Consider the following 12,602-nt stretch of genomic DNA (forward strand, 5'->3'; position numbering starts at 1 on the left):
CTGGATTTCGGTCACTGCTCGATGTCCTGAGGTCAGCCCTTGGCAAGGCCACGTGCAGGAGCATCCATGGCCGAGCATCCCCAGCCCCAGCAGGCCCTGGGGTGGTTTTGGGAAGCCCAAAGATCCCCACCAGGTCCCAGCTGGTGCCAGCAGGAGCTGCCTGGGCTGAGCATCTCTTGGTGGCACCGCTGGACTCCGGACGCACAAAAGGAAACCCCATCAGTTTGTGGCTGGTTTTGTCCCTTACTGGCTGGATTCAGGACGTTTTTTGCTCTGTCTTTACAGCTGAGGGTAATTAATTAGCCTTAATTAGTATCCTGTGGTAGACCAACTTCCTTTCTGCTGGGGAGAGGGTTGGAATGGCTGGTGACAAACTCAGGGCAGTGTTGCTTGAGCTGGGGTGTCCCAGTGGGGCAAATCCAGGCTGGAGGAGGCTGAGGGGGCATCACTGCCAAATTTTCTTGTGTTTCCTTGTGCTGCCTTTGCTCCCAAACCCCTGCACTGGCTCTTATCCTGCTGGGATGGCTGCTGGGACTGGGATGGCTGCTGGGACTGGGATGGATGCTGGGACTGGGATGGATGCTGGGACTGGGATGGATGCTGGGACTGGGATGGATGCTGGGACTGGGATGGATGCTGGGACTGGGATGGATGCTGGGACTGGGATGGATGCTGGGACTGGGATGGATGCTGGGACTGGGATGGATGCTGGGACTGGATGGATGCTGGGACTGGGATGCCTGAGGCTTGGGAGCGCGGGAGCTGCGTGGGGAGGGAAGGAATTTTCCCGGTGCCACATCAAGCCCGGGGTTATCCAAACCTCCTGCTCTGTGTGGGTGGGGCTGCGCTGCTCAGTGCTCCCAATCTGGGGGGCTGCCCCAAAAACCTCTTGTATGTCACCCTGAACCCCATCCCTGCATCCAGCCTTTCCCATCCCTGAGACCCTGGAGACTCTCCCAGCCCCTCTGTGGTCCCCAAAGAACTTTTCTTGCAGGTGTTAAAGGGGCTGGGTGACAGAGCTGCCACCACAGAGCCTCTGCGGGCTGAGGGGGCTGCCTGGAAGCAGCTGCAGCATCCTGGTGGTAATGAAATCCATCGGGAAAAGCAGCCCCTGAGCAGCAGGAGCGGCGTTTGGGAGCCAGATTTTGCCTGAAGGGAAGTGACTCAACGTCTTGGAAGGAGTTGGGGGCGGTGGGGGGAGCACAGGACAGCGGCTGACCCAGGCTGGGGACAGCACAGCGAGGGGGGCTGGCTGCCACCTGCCTCCCCCCGGGCTCCCGGCTGGAGCAGCATCCCCGCGGAGCGCTCCGAGCTCCGTTATCCCTCCGTGGGACGGTGAGCTCCGGCCCGGGGGGCGGCACAGGAAAGGAGGCCCCTCGGGAAGCAGCTTGTTGCTTCCTCACGCTGGGTTGTGATCCAGGCCAGCGTTCCCAGCTCCCGGCGTCACACCCTCTCCCAGCTGTTGCTCTCCGAGCATCGCGCTGCCAAGAAAACCTTGGTGATGGATGCAACTCCCTCCCCGCTCCCTTAAAAGCGGCGGGGAGCGGCACCGTGCCTGTGTCTGTCCCGGGCACGCCGGGATCCGCCTGGGAATGGGATCCCGCTGGCAGCCAGGGCACGCCGAGCTCGTCCTGCCCGGCGCGGAGCAGCGGGACAGCCTTGGCACCGCACGAGGTATCGGGAAAGGTCACTTGGTGGGGGACACTGCGGGAGCAGAAGGGACAGGACGTGGTGGCAGAGCCATGGGGCAGATCCAGCCCGTGCCACTCCGTGTTTCTCGTGGTTTTTACAATGTTGGGCTGCGTTTCCCACTGCCCCGGGGCACCCCCTCTGCACCTGGGGACTGCCGCAGGTGCCACAAGGGCGGAACATCCCGGAGCTGCCACCCCAGCCCGGGGGTCCTGGCAGAGAGGGACCCGGGGAGCCGGTCACGAGTCCCCAGCCTGGTTCCAGAGCGGGATTGGCACATCCCGCCCTGTTCACCCCTCAGGGCTTTCTGGGGCTTCTCCTTTCCCCGCAGCAGCCCCACGAACCGGCACATCAGCATTTTTTCAGCCCTGATTCAGCTCAGGGCTGTTGCGACACAGAGTTGTGCAAAGCTGGCAGTGCCTCCGATTCCTCTTTTTCGGCTCTCACGGGAGCTGCTCCGCGTGGGACGGGGTCAGTGTCCCCACCGCACGGGACATGGTGGCCTCGAGCTCCCTCCCACCTGCCGCCACTCCCTGCTGGCATCACCTCCTGTCCCCTGGTCACACCTGGGTGGTGCTTTTCCAGCTCTGAGGGAACTGGGATTTGTCCCTGGAACTGGGATTTTATCCCCTGGAAAACTCATGGATCCTGGTGTCAGAGAGCAGGCTGGGGCTCTGGTGATGCTCTTTCACAGCACGGTGCAGCTTTTGCTCCAGGTGTTTTCCTTCTCCCTCCGGATGAGCTATCCTGGCTCGGGGCAGGGATTTGTGTCCAGGGATTTGTGTCCATCCAGGCTCAGCTCGTGCAGGATCACAGGCTGCCACTGGCAATTTCCAGCTCCTGGCAGGCACAGCGTTGAGGTCAGGATGGTTTGGGACAGCTCTTGGCTGGTGATCCTCTCTTTGGGGGTACAAGCCAAGCTGATTTCCTCGCTGGGAACGCACTGTGGGATGGGCAGGACCTGATGAGCAGCTTTTCTTCTTCCCAGCACCCCAGGAATGGCTTTGTGTTCCCCCCTCTCCTGTGTGTGTGAGGCCAGGAGCATCCCAGGAGCAGGGCATGGATTTGGGGTGCCTGGGGAGCAGGGATGAGGAGCCCGAGGGGACCCTTTGGCTGTGCTCACAATGAGGGACACCCAAACCCTTCCCAAAGGCTCCCAGGAGATTCCCGAGCCACTGTGGGCAGCACAGGAGCCGTGGTGGACGGGGCATGTCACTGGTGCCACATCCCCTTCTGCGTCCGGCTAAACTCCGCCAGCTCAACATCCTCCCCCAGAGCTTCCCCTTGCAGCTCTGCTGAGGCCAGCAGCTGGTTTGTTCCACGGGCTGCATTTATTTTCCTCATCCTCCCATCCCATGTGCTTCTCCTCGGGATGAGAAAGCTCGGCAATATCCGTGTCAGCTCCAGCTGGATGCCAAAGCCACAAGCCCGGGGTCGTTCCCATGCCAGCCCTGACGGGGCTGGACGAGAGGCAGAGATGTCTAATGCAGCCTCCAAATGCTGAAAATTCCTTGGGGATTTATCCAGCTCAGGTAAACACCTCTGGGGTTATATCTATTTGTTAATTTATATTTTTATAGGGATTTGGGAGGAAGGGTTTGCTGGAGATTTGCAGCCAGTTGAGGTTTTTGGCTCTCCTGTTGTTATACAGTGGTTTTGGGATCCCCACTGTCCTTCACCCCAAACCCCCTAATTTTCCCTAAAATCCCAACCTCTTTTGGAGCTGGGCTTTGCCTGCGGGGTGGGAAAACAGCGCAGAAGGGAGAGAAGCTGGCAGTGAATCTGGGGGGGCTGATGCCCTGACAGTGTGGCAGTGTCCCCCGGCTGGGGACAGGGAGAACAGGGTGGCTTTTCTTTGCCCTCCTCATCAGCATTCAGCTGGGGACACAGAGCACAGCTGGGAGGATGCTCCCGCGGATCCGGGGTGACTTCCTCACTCGGGGGGGGCTGAGTCTGCTGTCCCCAGCCATGCCTCGTCCCCTGTGGGGTCACGTCCCTCCCGCAGCCCTGTTTGCTTGGGTTTCTTTCCCTTTGTACGCCCCAAATCTGGAGCGATGTCCCCAAGGTTTTGTCCCCTGACAAAGCCCAAGCCAAGGTTAGGGACAGCATCACGGCACTGCTGGGATGTAGCAGGGAGGATGCTCTGAAAAAGTGAGGGTTTGTTTTTTTCTTTTTATTGCCTGAGAAGTGCCAGGAGAAAACCTTGGATTATTAGAAGAGAGTAGAGGAGATGAAATAACTTTTATTATCTTGGAAGCCGAGTCATTTTAGGCAGCTCAGAAGTACAAACTGCCCTTTTTCAAGGAAATCTTTGCCTGTGTTGGTGCAAATGCCTAAAATTTTCCCCTTTAATCCTCAAACCTTCCCAAGAACAGAACAGATGGAGCAAAAGGCCAGGATTTTACTAACGGGGTGGCTCTTTCAACACTCGGTGCCAGGGAAGGCCGGGTTCCTCTGCTGGAGTTTCACCCTGGGAGGGGCCTTTCATGACCCAAATTTTGAGGTTAAACCCCTTTTTCTGGCAGGATTGGGGCGCTTTCCCCACAGGGGTGACCCCACAGCGTGGCCTGGAGGATCTGTGGGATCCATCCCATCCTATCCCGACCCGTCCCGCTCAGCCCGGCTGGCTCTGCCCAGATAAACACTGACTCATGTTTTTCTGTCCCACCCTGGGCACAGAAGCTTTTTTAAGGCTGCCTTTTCCAGATATTCCCTTTTTCCTGCACTGTTCACACGGGTGTGGTGCAGCCTCAGGGATGCAGGGAGAGGCTGCCGGGTGTGGGGGTCCCGGATCCAGGATGGAGAACTGGGATGTGTCTGAGTGCATGCAGGTAGGGATTCAGCTTCCCACTGCCCTCTGTGCCTCAGTTTCCCCCATAGTTGTGCCTCCTCACTTTGCCCTGGCTGTCTCCAGGAGCTGGGGGAGGTTTGGGAGAGTTTCCAGCCCGGATTCTTGCTGGCAGGAGCTCACTCCCAGCCTGCTGCTCCCATGGTATCCCACATCCCTGTGCCCTTCCCAGCCTGCTGGAGTGGGACAGAGGGGTCAGGGGTGGTGGCAGGGCTGGAATCACAACCAGGAGCAGCTTTTGGGCAGGCTGGAGCTCGGGGTTTGGAGGTCTGAACTCCCTCTTGATGGGCTGGTGGTCGATTTACACTGAGGAATGGGGCTTCATCCCGGGTATCCCGGTGGGGAGTGGGATGCTGAGCAGCCTCATCCCTGTGGCATCTGTTGCCATGGCAATCACCAGCTAAAATAAAGGGGCTGGGTACCCAGAGCTGCTTTGCCGTGTGGTGCCTTGCTCCCTGAGATTCCTGGCAGCCCAGATGTCCCTCCTGGGGGGCTGGAAACTCGTGGGTGCCAGAGGGATTGCTGGGGTGGCCTCGGGTGCCAGCTTGGGATGGGGTTTGCATCTGCCTTCCCCTGGGATGGGGTTTGCATCTGCCTTCCCCTGGGATGGGGTTTGCATCTGCCATGGGGTGCCATGGAATTCTTTGGGAAATTCTTAGGGAATTCTTAGGGATCCAGCCCGCAGGATGGGACTCACCCAGAGCTGTGAACCCCCGCGGAACCGGGACCAGCCCCTGCCACATGTCCCCAGGGCCATCCCCGCCCTCCAGGGACACCCAGGACTGTGGCAGGGCTCGCTGGGGTCTGGTGCCAGCAGCTCCAGGGGGACGTGGAGATCCCGTTCCACCCCGAGCCCGTCCCAAAGCTGAGCTCCAACATCTGCCGGCCATGCATCCCCCTCTCCCGGGGAGCTGTGCCGGAGCTGCCCGCGCCTCCCACGCCCGGAGGAAGCGGGATGGGGTTTGGGGTGCGCCGGGAGCTCGGGAGCCGCCGGTGGGAAGAGGAGAGGGAAGTGCTCCAAGGAAGGAAAGGCAGAGCAGCTGCCGCGGGGGAGGCAGGGCGGGCACGGACCCGGCTGTTCCCGGGGGATTTCTTTGTCCCGTGCCGGGGAATAAGAATTTTCTAGAAGGGACAAGCACCGACCCGAGGGCTCCCCCAGTTTCCCCAGCCCTGGCAGGTCCCAGCCCGGATCCATTTCATGATTTCATCAAAGCGTGATGCACTTTGACAGCTCAGGCGGGATCTGATGTACTCAAAAGCTGCTCTGCTGGTTTGATTTAATTTAATTTGATTTGATTTGATTAGGTTCTATCAGTTCTCCTCAACCTGTCCCACTAAAAGCCTGGCCGGCGGGCAGGAGGCGGTGCTGGCAGCCTGCCCATCCCGATAAACTCCGGGAGCAGGGCTCTGGCACTGCCCTGCCCGCGGGATCCGCTGCCAGCCGAGGCCCCGAGCATCCCCTGCCCTCCCCGTGTCCCGCCGCCTTTCCCCGCTCACATCCGTGCCCCGCCCGCCTGCCTTGGCCGGGGCAGAGCTTTTTCGCCCAGAAAAGCTGGATTTGAACATTTTCTGCTGTTCTCTCGGTTTCCTGTTGCCGTCCCAAGAACAACATCCCTGACCTCATCCTCCCCCGGTATGCGCCGGGATGCTGCCGGTGCTCGAGCCGCCCGTCGGGAATCCCACCCGGCCTTCCCTGGGTACCAAGACAAACACAGCTGCGGGAATGACGGAGAAAAGGCTATTTTGGGTAAACCCTCTGCTCGTTTTTGTTGAGGTAGGAGGACAAAGATTAATAGATTGAAGGGAGAACAGTGGTTTTGGCTTGAGCAGGGAATTTTCAGCCCGGAGAGGAGCAATGAAACACTCTTAGTATTATGTGGCTTTTTTTTTTTTAATTCTTCCTCCCAGACTTCAGAGTTTTTTGCTGTGAGAAATGAGGAGGTTTCATGCAGCTGCCCATGAGGCTCTCCGTTTTTGGGAGAATTTTGGAGAGGCAGGTGGGAGTTTGCTGGATGATTTTCCTGCAGGTCTGGGCTCCTGGTGCCCATCCTGCCCATCTGGAATGTTCATGGTGGGATTGGCCTGCTGCTCCTGTGGAGTTTGGGTTTGCTCCTCACCAGCCCTGCAAACAAACCCATCCTCTGCCAAATCCCACAGGGAAGCAGAGTCCTGGTGTTCCCGTTGCTCTCTGCCATCCTCATCCCAGCTGGGAACAGAGACCAATCCCTGCCCAACCTGGCAGAGCAAAATTAACAGAGAATTCAGATAAAAAAATCCAATAAAAGGAGCTTTGGGATGAGCTGAAAGGCATCAGATCCAGCAATTAAAAATGACACTAAAGGGAGGATTTTACATTAAAAACATGGGAGGGGACACAGTGGGAAGAGGAGTGGGAATTTCTCCTGCCCCTCTGGAGCAGGGGCTGAATGTGGGGTAAGAATGAGGGGTGGGGGTGTCTCACTTGCCCCATGGATGGCACCACAGTGGAAAAGGTGGCTGTGGAGCAAGTCCAGGGAGCTTTGGGGTTCTCTGGATGATGGGATGGGATGGGATGGGATGGGATGGGATTGGGATATGATGCAATGGGGTGTGGTGTGATGGGAGGCAATGAAGTGGGGTGGGATATGAGGCAATGGGGTGGGGTGGACATGGGGCTCTGGGCTCCCCCACCTTTCTGGAGCTCTGCCTTTGGGAAGGGGGTGACCTGAAATCCCTGTTCCATAAATCAACCCTCATTAATCAACATTAACGTGGCTGGGAGAGCCAGTTCTGCTGATTCTGTTCCTTCCACCGGATCGTCGACTTTAATTCATCTCTTTGGCCATCGAGGTTTTCCTGGGACAAGGCTCCTGCTCCAGCTCATTCCCAAACTTTGCACTCAACCCTCATTTGTTCTGGCTGCTTATCGTGCCCCGGAGCTTGGCCAGGGGGAGGTGACAGGGTGGGATTTCACCCCCGGCCGGGGACTCTGCAGCAGCAATGGCAGGAAGGAACAGCAGGAAAAGCCCAGGGAGAAACAATAGCTTCCAACACAAACACCATGGGAATTTCAAAGCAGGGCTGGCGGGAAGGTGACGCGCAGGGGACCTTTGGGGTGAAATTCCTCGGGAACAGGGAGGGTCCTTGGGCGTCCCCACGTCCCTCCTGTGAGGACACGTCCGGGTGGGATGCTCTGTGCTTCTCGGTCAGGCTTTGGGGGACTTTGGTTTTAACCCCCCTGATCCATTTAGGGGGTTTTGTGTCCTGGATTCTCACAGGGGAGAGGTTGAACCCCCTCAATGCAGGCTCTGGAGCCTGGAGTCTGACAATGGCGGGTGATGCTGCTGGTTCACCACAATTAACATATGTAAACATGCAGGGCATCAACTGAATCAGGAAAACAACCCTGTGAGAATGTAGGATGTAAAATAGATCGTGCAATGTGCACCTCATTTACACCTTGCATTAATTATTATTTAATTATTAGTAACCTGTGGTTCGTTGTTTGGTTCTTTGTGTGCACCTGAGGCTGCTGCTCATGTTGGGTGCTTGTACAGAGAGTACAGTCTGGGATTTCTGTCCTGGATTATCCCAAAAGCTGCTGGGATCATGGCAGGACCCCGCCTTCCCCAGACTGGAGGCGAGGAGGGTCCCCAGCTCCCCGAGGGAGGCTGCACAGGGTTAATTGTTGCCATGCCCTGATTGGGTTTCCTCCCCTAACCCCACATCCGGGGGTGAGTGGCCTTTCTTTGATCCTGGCTTTAATGTTACAGCTCCTGCCTTAGGCCGGTGTGGAGGGAGCTGCCGTTGTGCCCTGGGACACTGAACTGTCACCTGTCCCCATCCCGACAGAGAAGAGAGAGGTGAGAGGGTGCCTGGTGTCAGTGGGGTGTGGGGAGCTTCCCTTTGGGTTTTCAGTCCACTTCAGTAAAAAAAAAAAAAAAAAAAAAAAAAAAAAGCCCACAAAAAACGACCAAGAAACAGAGAGAAGCCATAATATGTTTCAGATTGGAAAGTCAGAGCTGTTGATGAGCTGTTAATGAGCATTATCCCGGTTTTCCCTCTGGAAGTAGGCGGGTAAGCAACGTTTTCTGCAGGATGAGGCTGCAGCCACATCCTGGTGGAGCTGAGGGACTGAATCACGTCCTGATGTCTCATGGATGGGGGTGGAAATCAGGGAGGAGCTGTGGGAGCATCTTGTTCGGGACCGGTGGGTTCCATGGGATCCCCCATTCCCGCGTGTTTGTCCCTTCTCTCCCTGTCCCCAATTCCCACACGTGCTGGGGGCCGTTGTCCCTCCTGCTCTGCTCACCGCCATTAACACCAAGTGTTTGCTCAGCAGGGGAAGATCCCTGGCTGCAGATCCCAGCTCCCCGGGATCACAGGGATCAGCTGCCATTCCCAGGGACGATGGCGCTTCCCAACGCTTCCGATTACCCGGACGGCCTCAATAACAACTACAGCGACTACTCCGACTACACCTACGAGGACACCGGCAGCGTGTGGGCAGACCCGGCCCACGACCCCAAGGACATCACCAGGATCCTGTCTGTCATCATCTACAGCGTGTCCTGCGTGCTGGGCATCCTGGGCAACGGCCTCGTTATCGCCATCATCACCCTGAAGATGAAGAAATCGGTCAACGCGGTCTGGTTTCTCAACCTGGCCGTGGCCGACTTCCTCTTCAACATCTTCCTGCCCATCAACATCGCCTACACGGCCATGAACTACCACTGGATCTTCGGCACGGTCATGTGCAAGCTGAGCTCCTTCCTCCTCATCCTCAACATGTACACCAGCGTCCTGCTGCTCACCACCATCAGCTTCGACCGCTACGTGTCCGTGGTGTTCCCGGTGTGGTCGCAGAACCACCGCTCCACCAACCTGGCCTACGGGGTTTGTGTGATCATCTGGACCGTGGGCATCGTCATGAGCTGCCCCTCGCTCGTCTTCCGGGACACGGCGCAGACCCGAAACTCCGTGATTTGTTTCAGCAACTTCTCCCTCTCCAGGAATAAATCCTACGAAGGGCTGGCTCTGATGAGGCACCGCACCGTGAACATCACCAGGTTCCTGGCCGGGTACATCCTCCCCATCACCATCATCACCTTCTGCTACGTCGCCATCGTCTTCAACCTGCGCCGCAACCGCCTGGCAAAGTCCAAGAAGCCCTTCAAGATCATTGTCACCATCATTGTCACCTTCTTCCTCTGCTGGAGTCCCTACCACCTGCTGAACCTGCTGGAGACGGTGCCCGACACGGTGCCCTGGTCTGTGTTTGAGATCTTCATCCCTCTCACCACGGCTCTGGCAGCCTCCAACAGCTGCATGAACCCCGTCCTCTACGTCTTCATGGGCCAGGACTTCAAGAAGTTCAAGGTGACCCTCCTTTCCAGGCTGGTGAACGCCCTCAGCGAGGAGACAGGGCACTCCAGCATCGTGCACAGGAGCTTCTCCAAGGTGTCCTCCATGACTGAGAAGGAGACAACAGTTGTCTAAACTCAGCGTGCAGGAGGGACAGAATCCCCTGGTGCTGGCGCTGTGATGGTGACCAGCCCTGGTGTGGGTCAGGCAACAGTTGTCTAAACTCAGCGTGCAGGAGGGACAGAATCCCCTGGTGACCAGCCCTGGTGTGGGTCAGGCGTTGTCCAGCACTGTCCCACAGCCCATTTTTGACTGGTGTTGCTGCCTGGGGGCTGGCAGGGGATGGAGACCCGCAAGGTATGGAGAAGACACAACCATCCTTGATCTTGTGTGGGATTGCAAAATTCCTTGTGCCAAATTAAGAACACATTTTTGGGCATTCCCATCCAACCTTTGCATTGGCTGACCCAGGAAGGGCTTTCCTGGAGTTCCCAGAGGCACCGTGGTGGGGTGCAGGATATCAGGAAGGCATCTCCTTGCCATGGTCAAGTTGGTGACACTCCTCTGTCCCATGTCTGTATGAGACTCCTCATGGTAAATTCCTGAGGTATTTTGGTACCAGAACAAGGTGTTTGTGACTTTTTTTGGAAAATGTCCTTAGAAGGGATTGGAATATCCCACCTCAGAGAACTGGGAAGTCTCAAATGTCTTCTAAGTGATCCAGACCCAGGGCCACCTTCCAGTGTGGAGACTGGGCTCACACACAAGGACACCAGCACGGAAAACTGGGAGAAGAAAGAGGGAAAAGTCAATTTGAAATGTCTTTTTAACCCTCCTTTTGATGGGCACATTCCACATGGTACATCCTGCAGAGCAATTGGATGGTTGGGACTAGGAACAGGCCCAGGAGCTTCTTGGGAGGACCTGCTGTCCCCTCCTGCAGCCAGGGGAGACTGGCTCTGATGCCAGCTGTTCCCTGCTGGGACCAGTTGATTCCACAGGGTGATTTTGTCTCTCCCACCTTGGGACACTCTGGGAATCTCCTGGGAGGCTCTGCTGCCACACACTGATCTCTGCAGCGAAGGACAGGCCAAGCCACCACCTCGATCCAATTTCATGCCCAGTTAATTTGGGAGCTCCTTCTCCATCAGGGCTCCTTCCCCATGACCCTGGTGTCACCCTCATTCACGTGTCACTCCCTGGAGCTGGCTTTGGGCAGCCCTCAGTGGCCCTGGGGACATTTCAAGCAGTCCCTTGGGGAGCCTTGTGCAAGTTTTGGCCATTGAGAATCTGCCCCCAGGTGCCCACAGAAGCTGAAATATTTATTTATAGCTTTCCTTGGAAATCAGAAAATGGAAAATAAAATGGAGAGACATTTCTCGGGAAAAGGCAGGGAGCTATTTCCAGGCAGCAGATCTTGCCAGCTGCAGGTACAAGTAAAGCCCTGATAACTGAGCTGTGGGAACGTCATGGATCAGAGCGGGTGCTGCAGCAGGAGCGGCATTTCGGGATTTTGGGATTTCAGGATTTTGGGATTTCAGATGGATTATCCAGCATCCACCCCAGCTCTGCCTTGCTGCTCCACCTCGATCTGCATCACCTCCTCCATGTGATGGGACACTCAGCACCTGGATTGTCTCTGTGTCTCCTGGGGTTGGGATCCCCCCACTTCCCTCGGGAGCGCTCCCACACATCCCTGCACCACACCACGTCCCATGGCCAAGCCCAGGGCTACTCCCAGCCCTGATCCACAGAGATTTTCCCCCCAAAACCAGGCTGGATCCATACCCATGGAAGATGCAGTGCCTGAGGAGGCTGCAGGGCCTCTCTGCTGGTGGGAGGAGGCTCCTCTTGCTCATTTTCCCCAGTATTTAATTAATATTGCTGGAAGGTTGCCAGGATCCTATTAGGAGTGGGACAGATGGACACACAGGGACACGCAGAACTTGCAGAGGATCTGTTTAGGGAGCGGTGGGAATGGGATGGATCCAGAGCCAGCAGCCCCTGGGCCTGTTGGGGCTCAGGGTTTGGAGAAGGCTTGGATGTGGGAATGAAGCCTCAAGGACTGGATGCCATCCCACAGCCCCTCAGGTTGCTGCTGGGATGTTCATAATGGATTCAGGATGCTCCTCACTAATTCTGGTGTCTGTTTTTTTCCAAGCCCATCTGTTAATGCTCCAAACAGCTTTCCAAAAAGAAAAAAATAAAAAAAAAGCAGTGCCTTGGTACTTACCCTGGGGTTAAACCATGCCTGTAATGGCAGCTTGGTAATCCCAAGTGTTCCCAAATATTTGGGTGCATCTTTGTAGCTGTTTGCTTATTTAATAAAACCTCAGTTTTCCAGACAAATACCTCGAAGTGTGGAGTGGGAAGGATCCCAGGGTTTTTTACTGAGCTGTCCCTTCCCTGTGTGTATTCCTGAGCCCTGGTGTCCAATTAGGAATTGTGGAAAGAGCCCAGGAGCAGAGGGATGGGGCTTGAGTGGGATCTGAGCCTCTTGGATGGGCTTTGGGAGATGCCCCATGGATGATCCCAGCGCTCCACCCCAACATCCAGAGCTGCTGCTCTGTCCCCTCCTGTTCCTGATTCTCCTCATCCTGCCAGGGTTTGGGGTGAGGATGGGGAAGGGAAAAATCCACTGAGTTTTTCCTGCTGGGCCCTGTTAGCCTTGAATTAACATCTCCAAGGAATATCAGTGATTTCTGTTCCGTGTCACCCGCTG

At 56.6% G+C, this 12,602-nt stretch overlaps 1 protein-coding gene across 13 annotated transcripts; it reads left to right on the forward strand.

The window, feature by feature from the left end:
- Positions 1 to 1,237: 1,237 nt before the first annotated feature.
- On the forward strand, positions 1,238 to 12,225 carry CMKLR1 (chemerin chemokine-like receptor 1). Of its 13 annotated transcripts, none has more exons than XM_039724677.1 (5): positions 1,695 to 3,221; positions 6,142 to 6,311; positions 8,290 to 8,379; positions 8,856 to 10,087; positions 10,158 to 12,225. In XM_039724677.1, the coding sequence occupies exon 4, from the start codon at positions 8,927 to 8,929 to the stop codon at positions 10,013 to 10,015; it is 1,089 nt and encodes a 362-aa protein (XP_039580611.1). In that variant the 5' UTR covers positions 1,695 to 3,221; positions 6,142 to 6,311; positions 8,290 to 8,379; positions 8,856 to 8,926; the 3' UTR covers positions 10,016 to 10,087; positions 10,158 to 12,225. The 13 variants fall into 13 exon arrangements, with proteins under 13 accessions (XP_039580604.1, XP_039580613.1, XP_039580611.1 ...); XM_039724676.1 differs by lacking the exon at positions 1,695 to 3,221 and adding an exon at positions 3,267 to 4,520; XM_039724670.1 differs by lacking the exons at positions 1,695 to 3,221; positions 6,142 to 6,311 and adding an exon at positions 1,238 to 1,674.
- Positions 12,226 to 12,602: the final 377 nt, after the last annotated feature.

Source organism: Passer montanus, unplaced genomic scaffold, assembly GCF_014805655.1.
Source record: "Passer montanus isolate IOZ18808 unplaced genomic scaffold, ASM1480565v1 scaffold53, whole genome shotgun sequence".
NCBI classification, from domain to species: Eukaryota; Metazoa; Chordata; class Aves; order Passeriformes; family Passeridae; genus Passer; species Passer montanus.

What these genes read in the sequence shown, in the direction of transcription:
- CMKLR1 (XM_039724670.1), top strand. Translation starts at nt 8,927, where the DNA reads ATGGCGCTTCCCAACGCTTCCGATTACCCGGACGGCCTCAATAACAAC.